We start from the raw sequence: 21,971 nt of genomic DNA, 5'->3' as shown, positions 1-21,971 counted from the left end.
TGCCCATACTATATTTCTTCTCTGTGCCTCTTGACAATCTGTAATCACAGATGAGGCAGGTGACATATTTCGCATTCACCTTCTTCTCCCCTGGAGGGATGGAAAAAAACTGCCAGATGAAACTAGTTTTTCTCTTTGAAACACGGGGCAACTCTGGGATAAATTGTTGTGTATGTGGATCCTCTTCTTCTTCTTCCTCCTCTTCCTGCTCTCTGTTGGAGGTAAATTGACTTGGTGGTCCTCTTTTCTTATGAGGAGGTGGAGGTGGTGGTGGGGGTGCACCAGCTGCAGCAAGAATGGAAGCCATTGTTGAACTTCAGGTAAATGGTCTTTCTCTCACCAAGATGAAAGTCAGAGTGAGGAAAGAAGGAGGGGTTTACATGATTTGGGAAAAACAAAAGTTCTGAACCAATGAAAAGTGTTATTTTTAGGTCACATGACCTAGTATTACATCATTAGGAAACCAAAAGTGAAATGAACTAATGAAAAGTGTTATTATGGAGTCACATGACCTGCTGTCTTTACGTTACGCGCTTTGCGCCACTATCCAATCCGCTTCCGGGTCCGCTAACTTGGCGCGTCGGATAACGTATTACGCGACAACGCAAAACGTCATGATAACGTAACAGTTACGCTTAAGGAACGATTACCGGCTCGCGGACCAAGTCGCGGCTTTGAATTCAGCTAACGGGAAGCTGACCAGTTCGCGGAGTAGGAGCGGAACAAATTTTTTTTTTTTTTTAAATGTATAAAAAACATGTACAATATAATTTATGATTTAAAGAAGAATACATTTTACAGATACAAATATTAGCTTTCAAAAAACCATTGAAATTCAATGAAAAAACCATAGGTTATAGTCCATATATAGTTAGGAATTAGCATTTACAAAACCTTATTTTACTCGCATAAAACCATTGAAATTCCATATATAGTTAGATGCGCTAACTATATATCGCGCACCCGCAATCCACTGCTGATGATGTCACATATTACATCATTCATGACATGGTCAGTGACATCACTGATGACATCACTGATGACATCTCAAATGACACCACTGATGACATCTCAAATGACACCACTGATGACATCACTGATGACAACATCCAGTGACTGTATGTTTCTGTAAAGTTAAAATATGTCTTACATATTGAAGAATGAGTGGATGTATAAGTGTCTGGATGAAGGATTTAGTAGGTGCATGACTGACTGTATGAGTGAGTGATTAAATGTGTCTCACTAAGTGCATGGGTTAGTGACTGGGTTTTAATTTGTGCATCATTATATCTGTTGTTCTACAAACTGCTGCATATGTTGATCAGTAGCTATATGAGTAACTCTATGGGTTATTCATTGGTTGTCCAAGTATTTGTATGGGAAACTGACTGTGTGTGTATGGGTGGCTGGGAGGTGTGTGACTCTGTACATAGATGTGAGAGTAGTTGATTCACAATATGTATGGGTTCAAAAGTGCATGTGGAAACAGCTGTATGGGCGGTTGACTGTGCATGAGAGTATTAGTGAGTGAATGGATATCTCAGTGCTACATGTCAAAGTAAGTACATATGTAAAACATGTGAGAGTTGACATATATAAATAACTGTACATAAGAGCCAGTGAATGTGTGAGTGGCTGTATGGATCATTGTGAATAAGTATCAGGGATTGTATAAGAGAGTAAATATGTGTTATTATATGTTTGAATTAGTAAGGTGTGTATAACTGTATAGTTGAGAAAATGGAGGTGTGATTGATTTTTTGCATAACTGACTAGGTGTGTGAGTAACTCCATGGATGAGTGACAGTCTGTGACTGTCTGTTTACACTGATTGTATCTAAGGTTATATTAGAGTCTGAAGAGGTTCGTGGTATTATCACATGAATGATATCATCAGAGATATGATCAGTCATGTCAAACGAGATGAGTGATGTCATCAGTGATGTCACTGACCATGTCATGAATGATGTAATATGTGACATCATCAGCAGTGGATTGCGGGTGCGCGATATATAGTTAGCGCATCTAACTATATATGGAATTTCAATGGTTTTATGCGAGTAAAATAAGGTTTTGTAAATGCTAATTCCTAACTATATATGGACTATAACCTATGGTTTTTTCATTGAATATATATATATATATTACCTACTGGCGATAGCCAGTAGGTATATATAATTAGGATTTTTTCTCTATGGAACTTTTGAAAATTCTATGCCTAATAACTTTGGTGTTTGTGGACGGAATTGGCTGAAATTTTCAGGAAAATGGCACATTTTGTTTCTGAGCAGCTCCTAGAAATTTGGGGGGGGTTCGTCAAGGGGGGGCCGAGAAAAAAGGGGGGTCCCAAAACGCGTTTTTCCCATGTTAATTTCCATAGGGCGGTTGGCCTCACTTTTAGCCCGAACGGCTGAATGGATTTCCACGAAACTTGGCAAAATTGTAGGGACTGTTAGCCCGATGTGCCTTTGCTAGGTCTCAATATATGTGCTTCAGTGAATTTTGAGAAATTAACGTTTAAAACAAGATATATATCTGTAACAGCGCTCCGGGCAGCGCTCCGGTTCGCGAACTTTTCGCGTATCGGAACTTTGCGAAGCTGATTGGCTCTCCGGTGTCTGTCAACATTCTAAACAGTCCGGAGCGGCCGCCATCTTGTCTCTCTGTAGGATCGAGAGACAAGAGGAGGCCAAAACAAAGGCCCCCCTAGGATTGATGAGGGGGATATTATAGAGCCATGCCGGGCCCAAAAAAAAAAATCCGATTTTTTTCGCCGTAGAGACGCGTCTTGGTACGCGAACCGGGCAGCTAACCGGGAAGCTAACCGGCAGTGTAACGGGAGTCTGAGGAGTAGCTGATTGGCTGTCAACATTGTAAACAGTCCGGAGCGGCCGCCATCTTGTCTCTCGGTAGGATCGAGAGACAAGAGGAGGCCAAAACAAAGGGGGAAATGAAGGAAAGAGGGCAAGGTAGACCCCTTCTGACCCCTAGGATTGATGAGGGGGATATTATAAAGCCACGCGGGGCCAAAAAAAAAAAAAAAAATCCGATTTTTTTCGCCGTAGAGACGCGTCTTGGTACGCGAACCGGGCAGCTAACCGGGCAGCTAACCGGGAAGCTAACCGGCAGTGTAACGGGAGTCTGAGGAGAAGCTGATTGGCTGTTATCATTGTAAACAGTCTGGAGCGGCCGCCATCTTGTCTCTCTGTGGGATCGAGAGACAAGAGGTGGAAAAAAAAAAGGTGTAAATGAATGAAAGGGGTAAGGCAGACCCCTCCTGAACCCCTAGGATTGATGAGGGGGCTATTAAAGTTCCCTGGGGGGTGAAAAAAAAATTGCGATTTTTCGCGGTAAAGGTGCTTCCTGGTACGTTAACCGGGCAGCTAACCGGCAGCGTAACGGGAGTCCGACATATTGTGTTTTTTGAACGTTTGTGATATGTGCACGTGTGGATTTTGTCTAATTAAGGTTAAAAAAATATATATATATCTTTAAGCGTGTTCTGGCGCGCTTAGGTTTTGGGTTTGGTTTGCGCTGCAGAGACGATACGTCACGGTTATGCGATGCATCATGAGGCGTCTCACGGGCTACGTGATACGTCACTTAATAAAGAATATATTTTACAGCTATAGATATTAGCTTTTAAAAAACCAATGAAATTCACAGAAAAAAACCATAGGTTATAGACCAGATATAGTTAGGAATTTGCATTTACAAAACCTTGAAAATTCACTGAAAAAACCATAGGTTATAGACCATATATAGTTAGGGATTAGCATTTAAAAAACCCTATTTTATTTGCACAAAACCATTGAAATTCCATATATAGTTAGTTGCACTAACTATATATCGCGGACCCGCAATCCACTGCTAATGATGTCACATATTACATCATTCATGACATGGTCAGTGACATCACTGATGACATCACTGATGACATCTCAAATGACATCACTGATGACATCACTGATGACATCTCAAATGACATCACTGATATCATTTATGTGATAATACATCTTCAGACTCTAATATAACCTTAGATACACTCAGTGTAAACAGGCACTCACAGACTGTCACACATCCATGGAGTTACTCACACACCTAGTCAGTCATGCAAAGAATCAATCACATCTCCATTTCCTCAACTATACAGTTATACACACCTTACTTATTCAAACATATACTAACACATATTTACTCTCTTATACAATCCTTGATACAAGTTCACAATGATTCATACAGCCACTCTCACATTCACTGGCTCTTATGTTCAGTTATTTATATATGTCAACTCTCACATGGAGTGTGTTTTACATATGTACTTACTTTGACATGTAGAACTGAGATATCCATTCACTCACCAATATACTCATGCACACAGTCAACTGTCCATACAGCTGTTTCTACATGCACTTTTGAACCCATACACCTAGGGAATCAACTGCTCACACATCTATGCACAGAGTTATACACCTCCCAGCCACCCACACACATACTCAGTCTCCCATACAAATACTTGGGCAACCATTCAATAACCCATATAGTTACTGATATAGCTACTGATTTAAACATGCAGCAGTTTACAGAAGAACATAAATAATGATTGCCAAATTAAGACACTTTAATCACTAACCCATGCACTCAGTGAGACACATTTAATCATTCTCTCATACAGTCAGTCATGCACCTACTAAATCCTTCATCCAGACACTTATACATCCACTCATTCGACAATATGTAAGACATATTTTAACTTTACAGAAACATACAGTCACTGGGTGTTGTCATCAGTGATGTCATCAGTGATGTCATTTGAGATGTCATCAGTGATGTCATCAGTGATGTCACTGACCATGTCATGAATGATGTAATATGTGACATTATTAGCAGTGGATTGCGGGTCCGCGATATATAGTTAGTGCAACTAACTATATATGGAATTTCAATGGTTTTGTGCAAATAAAATAAGGTTTTTTAAATGCTAATCCCTAACTATATATGGTCTATAACCTATGGTTTTTTCAGTGAATATATATATATATATATATATATATATATATATTACCTACTGGCGGTCGCCAGTAGGTATATATAGTTAGGATTTTTTCTCTATGGGATTTTTGAAAATTCTATGTCTAATAACTTTGGCGTTTGTGGACGGAATTGGCTGAAATTTTCAGGAAAATGGAACATTTTGTTTCTGAGCAGCCCCTGACAATTTGGGGGGGGTTTCATCAAGGCGGGGCCGAGAAAAAAGGGGGGTCCCAAAACGCGTTTTTCCCATGTTAATTTCCATAGGGCGGTTGGCCTCACTTTTAGCTCGAACGGCTGAATGGATTTGCACGAAACTTGGCAAAATTGTAGGGACTGTTAGCCCGATGTGCCTTTGCTAGGTCTGAATATATGTGCTCCAGTGGATATTGAGTAATTTAGGTTAAAAAAAAGATATATATCTGGGCGGAGCCTAACCACACATCTGATCTGATTGGCTGTCAGCACTTCATCCAAGAAGTGTTGGCAGCCATCTTGGGACCAATATACATGATAGCACCTCATTAAAAAGCATTGTAGTTAATAGAGGGTTTTAGGACTTTAGTTACATTATAAATCATTTGTTGATGGTACCATACTCGTTTTAGGAATTGTGGTGGGTTCTAAGGTGATTTTACCATGTAAAATCGTCTGGATCCTGTACTCAGCGGCCGCTCCTACTCGCTCCCTGCCTGTCCAGAGAAAGTGCCTCGGCGTTTTCCTAGCGCCTGGTATCGTTTACATTGATTTATTTATTTATCTGTGCTCCTACGTAGCGGGAAAATAAATAATTAATTTGCGCTTAACTTCTTTGATTTATTTATTTATCTGTGCTCCCACGTAGCGGGAAAATAATTAATTAATTTGCGCTTAACTTCTTTGATTTACTTATTTATCTGTGCTCCCACGTAGCGGTAAAATAATTAATTAATCTGAGCTTAACTTAATTTAAGCATTTCAGAACGACGACTGTGCCCCTGATTTGTCCCGCGCTACCCTACCGCCATTTGCTGTTGTTGTTGTGTTGACCCTCTCCCCGTGTCTCCTCCCCGCGCCCGCCTCCCAGCCGACCCTCCCACTCACTTGTATCACACTGCAGGCCCCGTCCTCGTCTACCTCTGTGACCGTCTGGATCCTGTACTCAGCGGCCGCTCCCACTCGCTCCCTGCCTGTCCAGAGAAAGTGCCTCGGCGTTTTCCTAGCGCCTGGTATCGTTTACATTGATTTATTTATTTATCTGTGCTCCTACGTAGCGGGAAAATAAATAATTAATTTGCGCTCAACTTCTTTGATTTATTTATTTATCTGTGCTCCCACGTAGCGGGAAAATAATTAATTAATTTGCGCTTAACTTCTTTGATTTACTTATTTATCTGTGCTCCCACGTAGCGGTAAAATAATTAATTAATCTGAGCTTAACTTAATTTAAGCATTTCAGAACGACGACTGTGCCCCTGATTTGTCCTGCGCTACCCTACCGCCATTTGCTGTTGTTGTTGTGTTGACCCTCTCCCCGTGTCTCCTCCCCGCGCCCGCCTCCCAGCCGACCCTCCCACTCACTTGTATCACACTGCAGGCCCCGTCCTCGTCTACCTCTGTGACCGTCTGGATCCTGTACTCAGCGGCCGCTCCCACTCGCTCCCTGCCTGTCCAGAGAAAGTGCCTCGGCGTTTTCCTAGCGCCTGGTATCGTTTACATTGATTTATTTATTTATCTGTGCTCCTACGTAGCGGGAAAATAAATAATTAATTTGCGCTTAACTTCTTTGATTTATTTATTTATCTGTGCTCCCACGTAGCGGGAAAATAATTAATTAATTTGCGCTTAACTTCTTTGATTTACTTATTTATCTGTGCTCCCACGTAGCGGTAAAATAATTAATTAATCTGAGCTTAACTTAATTTAAGCATTTCAGAACGACGACTGTGCCCCTGATTTGTCCCGCGCTACCCTACCGCCATTTGCTGTTGTTGTTGTGTTGACCCTCTCAACGTGTCTCCTCCCCGCGCCCGCCTCCCAGCCGACCCTCCCACACTCCGCCCCCTCCACTATCCATTTATGGACAGATGGAACTACGCGCAGCGTCCACGCGCTACGTACACGCCCAAGGTGCGCCAAAGGTAAGCCCGTCTACGCCCGTCCGCGCCTGGACCGCGCCCAGCGCCCGACCCCCTGGCCCCCGTCCCTCCCTGCCCCCCCACATTACCTACGATGCCGCTTCCCTCCTAGCCCTTAACCCCGGTCGCGCTCCCAACTGCGTCCAAGCCGCCCCCGGATACACCCATGGACCCTTCTCTTGCTACTCCTGCAAATTCATCGGCACCGACAACATCTCCGATACGACCACACCACAGACTCCCGACCCCACCCACCTACAATGCATCCTTCTCAACACCCGATCGGTCCACAGACACGCCATTGACCTATGGAATCTACTAGACACCATCTCTCCAGACGTCGCCTTCCTTACGGAAACGTGGATGAACGCTTCCTCCGCACCAGACATCACCATTGCCATCCCTGAAGACTATAAGATCACTCACAAGGACCGTACCGGCACAGGAGGAGGAATCGCTATCGTCCATAAGAAATCAATCCGCATATCAACCAGCTCGGACGCCAACCTCGCCAACTCCGAACACCTTCACTTCCAGATCCACGTCGACCCCAAGACTACACTCAGAGGCACCCTCCTCTACAGACCACCAGGACCCCGTGCAAAATTCAGTGAAGACATCACGGACTTCATCACTCCACACGCGCTCCCCTCCAAAGACTACATCCTTCTGGGAGACCTCAACTTTCACCTTGAAAAGAACAACGACCGCAACACCGCCACCCTTTTGGACAACCTCGCCAATCTCGGACTTAAACAACTTGTCACCACCTCCACCCACATCGCAGGTCACACACTCGACCCCATCTTCACATCCAGCAACCATGTCTCCTTCAGCCACACCACAGACCTCCTCTGGACTGACCACAGCTACGTCCACTTCACCTACAACAAACCAAAACCCAACATCCACCTCCAACCTACCCTGCAAAGAAACTGGAACAAAATCACCACGGACCAAATCTCCGCTTCGCTCCTTCAAAACACCCCAGCCCTTTCATCCAACGCTAACGAAGCCGCCGCCAACCTCACCATCTGGCTATCCAAAACCGCTGACACCCTAGCGCCACTGAAAAAACGTCAAAACAAACCTGGCAGCAAGAAGGCCTCTTGGTTCAACGATGATCTCAAGAAGTCCAAGAAACTCTGCCGCACCCTTGAAAAGACCTGGAAAAAAGACCCAACCACCAGCACCAAGGACGCCTTCAAAAACGCCACCCGCATTCACCACCAACTAATCCGAAAGGCCAAAAGAACAGCATTCAAGGATCGACTTGACAACAACGCTCACAACAGCAAGGAACTTTTCAACATCGTCAAGGAATTTTCCAATCCCTCGGCCAACTCCAACGACATCACCCCCTCTCAAACCCTCTGCGACTCCCTAGCCTCATTTTTCCACAACAAAATTGCAGACATCCACAACAGCTTTGACAACCAACCCGGAAACCAACCCACCCTACCAGTTGCTGATCATCCTCCCCCGGCGAACACCCTTAACGATTGGAACCCAATCTCCACTGAAGACACCATCCGCCTAATGAACTCCATTCACTCAGGATCTCCCACAGACCCATGTCCTCACCACATCTTCAACAAAGCAGACTCCGTCATAGCACCGCACCTCCGAGACGTCATCAACTGCTCCTTCATCTCCGCCACCTTTCCGGCAGACTGGAAACACGCTGAACTCACCGCCCTTCTGAAAAAACCCACAGCGGACCCCACCGAACTCAAAAACTACCGCCCCATCTCGCTCCTACCATTCCCGGCCAAAGTCATCGAGAAAGCTGTCAACAACCAGCTCGCCGCCTTCCTCGAAGCCAACAAATCCCTCGACCCCTCACAATCCGGATTCAGAGCAAAACACAGCACTGAGACCGCCCTCATCGCAGCTACAGACGACATTCGAACTCTACTGGACAATAGTGACACCGTCGCCCTCATCCTCCTTGACCTCTCTGCAGCATTCGACACAGTTTGCCACAAAACACTGTTACAACGCCTCAATAACATCGGAATCCAAGGAAAAGCACTTGAATGGATCACCTCATTCCTCACCGGAAGAACCCAGAGAGTCCGTCTTCCACCATTCACGTCAGAGGCCTCTGAAGTCATCTGCGGCGTACCACAAGGATCCTCTCTCAGTCCCACCCTCTTCAACGTATACATGAGCCCCCTCGCAGCCATCGCACGCCAACACAACCTCAACATCATCTCCTACGCAGATGACACGCAACTGATCCTTTCTCTCACCAATGACCCCAGCACCGCCAAAACTAACCTACACGAAGGAATGAAAGAAGTTGCCGAATGGATGAAACTAAGCCGTCTGAAACTGAACTCAGACAAAACAGAAGTCCTCATCCTAGGTACATCCCCATCTGCATGGGACGACTCCTGGTGGCCGGAAGCCCTCGGAAAAGCACCCATCCCGACAGACCACGCACGGAACCTAGGCGTCATCCTGGATTCTTCACTTTCAATGAACAGACAAGTCAGCGCCGTATCCTCCTCCTGCTTCAACATTCTTCGCATGCTCAAAAAAACTTTTCGCTGGATCCCCTCCGACACAAGGAAAACAGTCACCCACGCTCTGGTCACGAGCTGACTGGACTATGGAAACACCCTCTACGCAGGTACTACCGCAAAACTCCAGAAGAAACTCCAACGAATCCAAAACGCCTCAGCCAGACTCATATTAGACATCCCACGCAACGAACACATCTCTGGCCACCTTAAAGACCTCCACTGGCTTCCCGTCAATAAGAGAATCACTTTCAGACTGCTTACCCACGCACACAAATCACTCTACGACACCGGTCCAGAAGGCCTCAACTCACGACTGTCCTTCTACACCCCCTCCCGCCAACTACGTTCTTCCAACCAAGCCCTCGCCACTGTACCTCGCATCAACAAGACCACCATGGGAGGCAGATCCTTTTCTTACCTAGCTGCTAGAACATGGAACTCACTCCCCGCATACCTTCGCCTTACCCAGAACCACCTAGCATTCAGAAAGCAACTTAAAACCTGGATATTTGACAAGTAATCCCCCCCCTTCCTAAGCGCCTTGAAACCCTCTGGGTATGTAGTGCGCTATACAAATTCTTTGACTTGACTTGACTTGACTCTGCTGTGATATCATGAATATTGTTTGAAAGAAAACTAATATCTCATGATTTTCCCACAGTGGTTTGGAAGGGGATCTATAAGCTAAACTGAAAGCATATTTTCTGTAAATTCACATTATCTTTCTCAGTCATGTGAAAATGAAGTCTGACATTCTCAGTAAAACATGTACATCCAACAAGGACAGAGACTGTCAGTTGATTCCTTTGTGTTCTACTGCAGCCTCCTAGAGTGTTCTAAAGAACAACTAGAGCGCTAACAGTCCTACTTATTACAAAGGTATGGCACACCTGAAGCCATCTTGATTGGAATAAAGTGGTAACTCTTAAAACATTTAATTTAAAAAGAAACAACATGAGGGGGTATATTTTGCCATAGAAAGTATGATTAGTGCTGCAGAATGAAAAATTAGGGCACATTTTGAGTGACTTCTCAAATCCTTTTCTATTTCATTAAAACATTCTGACATGCAGTCTCCCAAAATGGCCACCAGATACAAAAGAGCCCAAATGTAGCCCAAATATCACCCAGATGTAGCCCAAGTATAGCCCAATGACAGAATGTCCCAGAGTGTTCTAAAGAACAACTAGAGCGCTAACAGTCCTACTTATTACAAAGGTATGGCACACCTGAAGCCATCTTGATTGGAATAAAGTGGTAACTCTTAAAACATTTAATTTAAAAAGAAACAACACGAGGGGGTATATTTTGCCATAGAAAGTATGATTAGTGCTGCGGAATGAAAAATTAGGGCACATTTTGATTGACTTCTCAAATCCTTTTCTATTTCATTAAAACATTCTGACATGCAGTCTCCCAAAATGGCCACCAGAGACAAAAGAGCCCAAATGTAGCCCAAATATCACCCAGATGTAGCCCAAGTATAGCCCAATGACAGAATGTCCCAGAGTGTTCTAAAGAACAACTAGATCGCTAACAGTCCTACTTATTACAAAGGTATAGCACACCTGGAGCCATCGTGGTGGGAATAAAGTGGTAACTCTTAAAACATTTAATTTAAAAAGGAACAAAATGAGGGGGTATATTATGCAATAGAAGGTATTATTAGTGCTGCAGAAAGAAAAATTAGGGCACATTTTGAGTGACTTTTCAAATCCTCTTCTATTTCATTAAAAAATTCTGACATGCAGTCTCTGAAAATGGCCACCAGAGACAAAAGAGCCTAAATGTAGCCCAAATATCACCCAGATGTACCCCAAGTATAGCCCAATGACAGAATGTCCCAGAGTGTTCTAAAGAACAACTAGAGCGCTAATAGTCTTACTTATGACAAAAGTATGGCACACCAGAAGCCATCTTGATTGGAATGAAGTGGTAAGTCTGAAAACACTCAATTTAAAAAGGAACAACATGAGGGGGTTAATTTTGCCATAGAAAGTAGGATTAGTGCTTCAGAAAGAAAAATTAGGGATCATTTTGAGTGACTTCTCAAATCCTCTTCTATTTCATTAAAAAAATTCTGACATGCAGACTGAAACATGCACTTTGAATACCAGCAGTAGACGTCCCTGGTGAGCAGTAGCTTTACTACAGTGATCTAATGTGCAACTAGAGTGCTAACATTCAGAATTTATGGCAAATGTGTGACACATCTGAATGCCTTCTTGATGGAACCAAAGTAAACAAGCATTGAAAATGCAATAGATCTCGCCCTCGTTTAAGTTAAAGCCATTCTGTTTGTAATGAGGTGGCTTTTTAGCTTTGCTTTTATTAGTGTTTTTTCAACTTTCATGTAAATAACATGCATCTGTATGCATATAAGTATATGTATGCATGCATTTATGTTTGTATTTATATAGATATACAGATGATATATGTTTATATATGTATGTATATATATATATTCACTGAAAAAACCATAGGTTATAGACCATATATAGTTAGGAATTAGCATTTACAAAACCTTGAAAATTCACTGAAAAAACCATAGGTTATAGACCATATATAGTTAGGAATTAGCATTTACAAAACCTTGAAAATTCACTGAAAAAACCATAGGTTATAGACCATATATAGTTAGGAATTCGCATTTACAAAACCTTATTTAACTCACACAAAACCATTGAAATTCCATATATAATTAGTTGCACTAACTATATATCGCGCACCCGCAATCCACTGCTGATGATGTCACATATTACATCATTCATGACATGGTCAGTGACATCACTGATGACATCACTGATGACATCTCAAATGACATCACTGATGACATCACTGATGATAACATCCAGTGACTGTATGTTTCTGTAAAGTTAAAATATGTCTTACATATTGAAGAATGAGTGGATGTATAAGTGTCTGGATGAGGGATTTAGTAGGTGCATGACTGACTGTATGAGTGAGTGATTAAATGTGTCTCACTGAGTGCATGGGTTAGTGACTAAACTGTCTTAATTTGTGCATCATTATGTCTGTTGTTCTGTAAACTGTTGCATGTGTTGATAAGTAGCTATATGAGTAACTATATCGGTTATTGATTGTTGCCCAAGTATTTGTATGGGAGACTGAGTGTGTGTGTGGGTGGCTGGGAGGTGTATGACTCTGTGCATAGATGTGTGAGCAGTTGATTCACTAGATGTATGGTTTCAAAAGTGCATGTGGAAACAGCTGTATGGGCGGTTGACTGTGTGCATGAGTGTATTGGTGAGTGAATGGATATCTCAGTGCTACATGTCAAAGTAAGTACATATGTAAAACACAGTACATGTGAGAGTTGACATATATAAATAACTGTGCATAAGAGCCAGTGAATGTGTGAGTGGCTGTATGGATCATTGTGAACTTGTATCAGGGATTGTATAAGAGAGTAAATATGTGTTAGTATTTGTTTGAATAAGTAAAGTTTGTATAACTGTATAGTTGAGGAAATGGAGGTGTGATTGATTCTTTGCATGACTGACTAGGTGTGTGAGTAACTCCATGGATGAGTGACAGTCTGTGAGTGTCTGTTTACACTGATTGTATCTAAGGTTATATTAGAGTCTGAAGAGGTTCATCGTATTATCACATGAATGATATCATCAGTGATGTGATCAGTAATGTCAAATGAGATGTCATCAGTGATGTCATCAGTGATGTCATTTGAGATGTCATCCGTGATGTCATTTGAGATGTCATCAGTGATGTCATCAGTGATGTCACTGACCATGTCATGAATGATGTAATATGTGACATCATCAGCAGTGGATTGCGGGTGCGCGATATATAGTTAGTGCAACTAATTATATAAGGAATTTCAATGGTTTTGTGTGAGTAAAATAAGGTTTTGTAAATGCGAATTCCTAACTATATATGGTCTATAACCTGTGGTTTTTTCAGTGAATTTTCAAGGTTTTGTAAATGCTAATTCCTAACTATATATGGTCTATAACCTATGGTTTTTTCAGTGAATATATATATTGTTTGATATTAAACTTGATATTCAAGGATTGTTTTCGTGGTACATTTGATGACTGGTGTATATTAGTGTGTGACGGTGTAAGAGGTGATGAACAATAGAGGTAATAGAATCTAGTTTTCCAAGAGAATTTATTTGTGATGATTACGTCTTACATGGAATCCTGTCTCTTGGATCAACAGGGCCTCTTTCTATTACATTGACGTAAAGTAGTTCTAATCCGCCTGTTCCTTGACTAGATATGGTCAGAGTCTCAGATCTCTAGAGTTACACTATGTTGAAGATACTCAGATTACCTGTCTATCCTATTCCAGACTCTCTGATACTATAAAAGACTCCCTTGCAGCATACGCTTATGTTTCCTGCCGTTATTGTGATGCTCTGTCTTGCATGGTCCATTCACTAGAAAAGGCTCCATTTTGTATTTTTGTTAACCTGTGTCAGAATAGGAAGCATTCCCTGGATAAGAAAGGAGGCATTGTGTTGCTATGTATTTAACATTGTAGAGTGTCGTAGGGAGTGGGTCTCACTCAATGAGCAAGGAACCTTCTCTGCTGTCTTGGTTGCTCTTTTAGTCCGCACTCCTCGATAGAAGGGGATCATTGAAGGATCGTATGCCCTTACTCTGTCTACTACATCTTCACATTGAAAGTGTAATCTAGAATTTCATTAGCGCATTTGTCTTTATGAACAATTACATGCCAATACATTTTCGTGATGGATTCTGCATTTAAGCTCATCCAGTCTGTTTTTATTTTTAAATCTTTTTCTTATAGATGAAACAAATGCAATAATGATCGAAAAAGGTGAAGGCAGTAAACATTACTTGTTTAGAAAGTGATGGAAAAACAATATGCCTCGAGATCACTTCCCATGAAGGCTAATGCCGTGCCAAAGTATTTTTCTACAGCTGAAAACCTGTACTGTCCAATGAGGTCTGCTCTTGGCACTTAGGGATCAGCTGATGTACGTAGAAGACATAACACACTGAACAAACTGAAGCAAGTCTGATGAGATGCTTATTATGAAGGAAGAACTAACCTAGTATAAGAAAGAAAACAAATAAGAGAAACCGTGTGAATATGTAGAAGATGACAACACAATGTGGCAAAACATATAGAACAAATGGAGATCTAGAACTATATCAGAAAATCCACACAGGGGAGAAACCATGTCAATGTGCACAGTGTGGCAAGGCATTTATAGCTAATGGAGAGCTAAAACTTCATCAGAAAATCCACACTGGGGAGAAACCCTATCAATGTACAGAGTGTGGCAAAACATTTGGAACAACTGGAGAGCTAAAACTACATCAGAAAATCCACAGAGGGGAGAAACTATATCAATGTGCACAATGTGGCAAAGCATTTATAACTAATGGAGAGCTAACACAACATCAGAAAATCCACACTGGGGAGAAACCATATCAATGTACAGAGTGTGACAAAGTATTCATAACAAATGGAGAGTTAAAACGACATAAAAAAATCCACTCTGGGGAGAAACCATATCAATGTGCACAGTGTGGCAAAGCATTCATAAGAAATGGAGAACTGAAGCAACACCAGAAAATCCATATTGGGGAGAAACCATATCAATGTACAAAGTGTGACAAAACATTCATAACAAATGGAGAGCTAAAACGACATAAAAAAATCCACACTGGGGAGAAACCATATCAATGTTCAGAGTGTGGCAAAGCATTTATAACCAATGGAGAACAGAAGCAACATCATAAAATCCATGCTGGGGAGAAATCATATCAATGTACAGAGTGTGACAAAGCATTTATAAGAAAGTGGCACCTAAATCAACATCTGAAAATCCACACTGGGGAGAAACCGTATGAATGTACAGAATGCAACAAAGCATTTATAAGAAATCTAGAGCTAAAACGACATCAGAAAATCCACACTGGGGAGAAACCATATCAATGTGCACAGTGTGGCAAAGCATTCATAACTAATCCTGGGCTAACACAACATCAGAAAATCCATACTGGGGAGAAACCATATCAATGTACAGAGTGTGACAAAGCATTCATAAGAAATGGAGGACTAAAACGACATATAAAACTCCATACTGAGGAGAAACCATATCAATGTTCAGAGTGTGGCAAAGCATTTATAACCAATGGAGAACAGAAGCAACATCAGAAAATCCATGCTGGGGAGAAACCATATCAATGTACAGAGTGTGACAAAGCATTTATAAGAAAGTGGCAGCTAAATCAACATCTGAAAATCCACACTCGAGAGAAACCGTATGAATGTACAGAATGCAACAAAGCATTTATAAGAAATCAAGAGCTAAAACGACATCAGAAAATCCACACTGGGGAGAAACCATATCAATGTGCACAGTGTGGCAAAGCATTCATAACTAATCCTGAGCTAATACAACATCAGAAAATCCATACTGGGGAGAAACCATATCAATGTAGAGAGTGTGACAAAGTATTCATAACAAATGGAGAGCTAAAACGACATATAAAAATCCATACTGAGGAGAAACCATATCAATGTTCACAGTGTGGCAAAGCATTCATAAGAAGTGAAGGGCTAAAACGTCATAAACAAATCCATACTGGGGAGAAACCATATCAATGTACAGAGTGTGATAAAGCATTCATAAGAAATGAAGGGCTAAAACGACATAAACAAATCCATACTGGGGAGAAACCATATCAATGTACAGAGTGTGACAAAGCATTCATAAGAAATGAAGGGCTTAAACGACATATAAAAATCCATACTGGGGAGAAACCATATCAATGTAAAGAGTGTGGCAAAGTATTCATAAGAAATGAAGGGCTAAAACGACATAAACAAATCCATACTGGGGAGAAACCATATCAATGTACAGAGTGTGACAAAGCATTTATAAGAAAGTGGCAGCTAAATCAACATCAGAAAATCCACACTGGGGAAAAACCATATGAATGTACAGAATGCAACAAAGCTTTTATAAGAAATCGAGAGCTAAAACGACATCAGAAAATCCACACTGGGGAGATACCATATCAATGTGCACAGTGCGGCAAGGCATTTATAACAAATAGAGAGCTAAAACGACATATAAAAATCCATACTGAGGAGAAACCATATCAATATTCACAGTGTGGCAAAGCATTCATAAGAAATGAAGGGCTAAAACGACATATAAAAATCCATACTGGGGAGAAACCATATCAATGTACAGAGTGTGGCAAAGCATTCATAAGAAACGAAGGGCTAAAACGACATAAACAAATCCATACTGGAGAGAAACCATATCAATGTACAGAGTGTGACAAAGCATTTATAAGAAAGTGGCAGCTAAATCAACATCAGAAAATCCACACTGGGGAAAAACCATATGAATGTACAGAATGCAACAAAGCATTTATAAGAAATCGAGAGCTAAAACGACATCAGAAAATCCACACTGGGGAGAAACCATATCAATGTGCACAGTGTGGCAAGGCATTTATAACTAATGGAGAGTTAAAAGTACATCAGAAAATCCACACTAGGGAGAAACCATATAAATGTACAGAGTGTGACAAAGCATTCATAAGAAAGTGGCAGCTAAAACAACATCAGAAAATCCATACTGGGGAGAAACCATATCAATGTACAGAGTGTGACAAAGCATTTATAAGAAAGTGGCAGCTAGATCAACATCTGAAAATCCACACTCGAGAGAAACCGTATGAATGTACAGAATGCAACAAAGCATTTATAAGAAATCAAGAGCTAAAACGACATCAGAAAATCCACACTGGGGAGACACCATATCAATGTGCACAGTGTGGCAAAGCATTCATAACTAATCCTGAGCTAATACAACATCAGAAAATCCATACTGGGGAGAAACCATATCAATGTACAGAGTGTGACAAAGCATTCATAACAAATGGAGCGCTAAAACGACATATAAAAATCCATACGGAGGAGAAACCATATCAATGTTCACAGTGTGGCAAAGCATTCATAAGAAATGAAGGGCTAAAACGACATAAACAAATCCATACTGGGGAGAAACCATATCAATGTACAGAGTGTGATAAAGCATTCATAAGAAATGAAGGGCTAAAACGACATAAACAAATCCATACTGGGGAGAAACCATATCAATGTACAGAGTGTGACAAAGCATTCATAAGAAATGAAGGGCTAAAACGACATATAAAAATCCATACTGGGGAGAAACCATATCAATGTAAAGAGTGTGGCAAAGCATTCATAAGAAATGAAGGGCTAAAACGACATAAACAAATCCATACTGGGGAGAAACCATATCAATGTACAGAGTGTGACAAAGCATTTATAAGAAAGTGGCAGCTAAATCAACATCAGAAAATCCACACTGGGGAAAAACCATAGGAATGTACAGAATGCAACAAAGCATTTATAAGAAATCGAGAGCTAAAACGACATCAGAAAATCCAAACTGGGGAGAAACCATATCAATGTGCACAGTGTGGCAAGGCATTTATAACAAATAGAGAGCTAAAACGACATATAAAAATCCATACTGAGGAGAAACCATATCAATATTCACAGTGTGGCAAAGCATTCATAAGAAATGAAGGGCTAAAACGACATATAAAAATCCATACTGGGGAGAAACCATATCAATGTACAGAGTGTGGCAAAGCATTCATAAGAAATGAAGGGCTAAAACGACATAAACAAATCCATACTGGGGAGAACCCATATCAATGTACAGAGTGTAACAAAGCATTTATAAGAAAGTGGCAGCTAAATCAACATCAGAAAATCCACACTGGGGAAAAACCATATGAATGTACAGAATGCAACAAAGCATTTATAAGAAATCGAGAGCTAAAACGACATCAGAAAATCCACACTGGGGAGAAACCATATCAATGTGCACAGTGTGGCAAAGCATTTATAACCAATGGAGAACAGAAGCAACATCAGAAAATCCATGCTGGGGAAAAACCGTATGAATGTACAGAGTATCACAAAGCATTCATAAGAAAGTGGCAACTAAATTGACATCAGAAAATCCATACTGGGGAGAAACCATATCAATGTACAGAGTGTGGCAAACATTAAGTACAAATGGAAAGCTAAAACAACATCAGAAAATCCATACTGAGGAGTAATCATATCAATGTGCAGAGTGTGACAAAGCATTAAGTACAAATGGAGTGTTAAAACAACATAAAGGCGACATTGGAGAGAAACAATATCAATGTACAGAGTGAGGCAAAGCATTGTTAATAAATGGAGATCTGAAGCGACATCAGAAAATCTATTTGGGAAAAAACGAATGAATGTACGGAGTGTGACAAAGCATTTTTAACAAATAGAGAGCTAAAAACAACATCCGAAATTCCACACTGGAGAGAAACCATATCAACGTACAGAATGTGACATGGGATTTTTTAGAAAGCAAAATTTAATTTAACATCAGAAAGTTCACACAGGCGAGAAACCATATCAATGTATTGACTTTCACAAAACATTCCTGACAAATGGCGATCTAAAATGACATTAGAAAATCCACATGGAGAGAAATGCTATGTACATACAGAAAGTGATAGAGTCTTAAATAGGAAGAATAAGCTAATACAGCATCAACAGATTTACACTAGGGAGTAACCATATTATTGCACAGAATGCAACAAGGGATTTGCTACAAAACAAAATTTGATATGACATTAGAATGCTCACATTGAAGAGAAACTATATAAATGTTTTGAACGTGAGAGTGCATTCATAAGAAATGGAGAGCTAACACAATATGAAACGTCCCCACTTAAGACTACACTGAATGTGACAAGGCATTTATTAGCAAGGGAGAGTTAAAACAACATCACAAAGTCCCTGGGAAAATCTGTATGAATGAACAAAATGCAACAGTGTTCTTAATGACATAACCGTATGAATGTAAAGAAAGTGACAAGGCATTTATTAGAAGGACACGGCCAATATAACATCAGAAGCTCCTCATAGAAGTAAAACCATATGCATGCACTTACCACTTACTGAGACAAGGCATTGTTTAAAAAACCCATACCTGCTCACAGTGTTATGTTTCATACAGATACCCCAATATAGGCTCAGGTAATAACCGAACCTTTTATCTATATCTCCCGTGCCATTACACTACATAACGGTTCTTGGTAGTGACATTATACCTAGTTACGGTACTGCTTACAGGACGTGGGTTTTTTTCGGAAAAACTAGCCTCATCCATTATGCATGAGGGTTCTTGGAATCTCAGCAAGACTACCATCTCCTGCATAATATCTATGTATAAGGGTTATTCCTTCCGTCATCCTAGTCCGACATGACACAGCAAGGTAGATCCCCTGAGGGTACCACTTTGGGCATATAAACACCACATTTTTCCTGAGGCAGGGGGAGGCGAAGAAGGACTTTCATACTGACACATTGACGCGAGACGCTGAGGTTCCTGCAGGCAGACACTCCAGATCGCAGTGGTGTGACATCCCTCGCAGTGTGTCCATCTTCAGACCAAGACAGGGTCACACAGTCTCTCATTTCAGGTAATGGGGTTGGCTTTATCCTAGGGGGATTCTTGGCTCTACACCTACATAAATGTTAGGTACACGTAGGTACATCAAGATAGTGTTGCATTGTAGGAGTAGGAATTTATTACTGTCATGTATTTTATATTCTGGTCTGTATTCATTGTTCTAGCACAATGGTAGGAATCTACCATCCTTTTACTCTTTTGGTGCTTATAATCATTTAGATCTGTTTGTCTTATGGTTGTTTCAGCACACCTATTTTACAGCAGAATGACGCTGGTTCAATAAATGCTTATTTAAAAAGGTCCCTACTGTTTATTCTGTGCATTACTCTGAAACAAAAGTGAGCACGAGTAACTGAGTGAAAAGTACTGCACTGTTTCCACGATCCCTGATGGGACAGAGTTGTTATGTTCAATAGTTGCTAAAAACTATTCTCTCTTTGGTAAGAAGGGTTTATAGTTGCACTGTGAGCTAGCTGGTATACAGGCTAACATACCCGGTGGGGGTGTCTGGAATATGCTGGACACCAATCCCACAGTGTATGCTGTCTGAACGTGCAGATCCTATATATGTTTATAGGAACTACACGACAACAGCTATAGGGGGATGAAGTAACTGATCACAATGTGGAACAAAGGAACATAAACAGTGGCAGTCATCAAAGGTGCCAAAGGATTAGTCAACAAAAGGTTCCAGGACAACTTGCCCCTTTCCTACAGAGGTGACAATATGCAATCTCCAGATAGCAGCAAATGGACAGAAAGCACAGCTTCATTTCTTTACCTACACCCAGTCTGCTGTAGTTTTAAGGGCTATTCTGGCTACCTCGTGATAAGACCTGGTGCTGCCTATTTACTCAGTTATGAGATTTGCTCTGCAAGGACTTCTAGGGCTCATATCCACAGTTTTGGGCACATTTGTGGAGTTTTTTTTATCTAGGATGTTATGTTCATGCTGTATATCGTTGGCATTTTGTTTCTTTCATTAAACAATACTACCCAGGAGAGGCAAGTGGAGTTTTGGGGTCAGATGGAAGTCAGATGCCACTGGCCTTAGGTATTTGCAGCCTGAAGTATGTGTGTATCCGGTTTATGGTTTTATGTGGGACAGGAGGTGCCACCATTTGTACAGACATTGCATGACAGTTTTCTGAACAACCTGTGAATAAAAGGCCTCTACTTGGAGCAGTGTTTACAATCTACTATATCACATGTAGGCAACAATTGTATTCTTTCTCCTTTTACACCATGTATTTTTTTAACATGCTGATCTGTAATAAAATAAATATTTGCTGAAAGTACCGACTGCAATCCTAGATGGATGAACACTGTAAACTATCTTATACTATACAGTGTATAGAGTTAATCACCTTTCTAAAGCGCTCCAATGTCCTTTCAGACTATGTCCGCTTAATAGAAAAAAACAAATAAATAAATCTGTTTGCCTGAATAGGGAAAGACAAAGCTGTTCTTATCCCTCCTCGAGCCTTGTTCCAAAAGGAAACATTCTCTGGCCACCCTTGGAGGCGAGGGAGGGGGTTAATGAGGAGAATCAAACAGATGATTTATATTTAGAAACCATGGAGAGGGATCAGAAATGTCAGCAATGTGTACCCCACCTTTCAGTCTCATAAAATGTGAGCCCCTGGTTGATAGACCCCCTTAGATTCTTCCAATGTGTATAAATGGTCTAGTACTACCCTCAATGCCTTGCAATGATGTGAATGTGACAAAAAATCATTCCTTCCTGATCTTTTC

General features: G+C 41.1%; 1 protein-coding gene across 1 annotated transcript in view; it reads left to right on the top strand.

Moving 5' to 3' along the window:
* Positions 1–21,502, top strand: part of LOC147662862 (uncharacterized) — a 207,785-nt gene extending 186,283 nt beyond the window's left edge. Inside the window, exon 3 of the mRNA XM_086950846.1 lies at positions 14,477–21,502. Within this exon, the coding sequence (XP_086806972.1) occupies positions 14,792–18,067 (3,276 nt within the window). The 5' untranslated portion in view covers positions 14,477–14,791 and the 3' untranslated portion in view covers positions 18,068–21,502. The remainder of the gene's footprint in view (positions 1–14,476) is intronic.
* Positions 21,503–21,971: the final 469 nt, after the last annotated feature.

Source organism: Lissotriton vulgaris, unplaced genomic scaffold (genome assembly GCF_964263255.1).
Source record: "Lissotriton vulgaris unplaced genomic scaffold, aLisVul1.2 SCAFFOLD_616, whole genome shotgun sequence".
Taxonomy (NCBI): Eukaryota; Metazoa; Chordata; class Amphibia; order Caudata; family Salamandridae; genus Lissotriton; species Lissotriton vulgaris.
The sequence above is the reverse complement of the archived record's forward strand: the minus strand, read 5'-3'. Positions and strand labels throughout refer to the sequence as shown.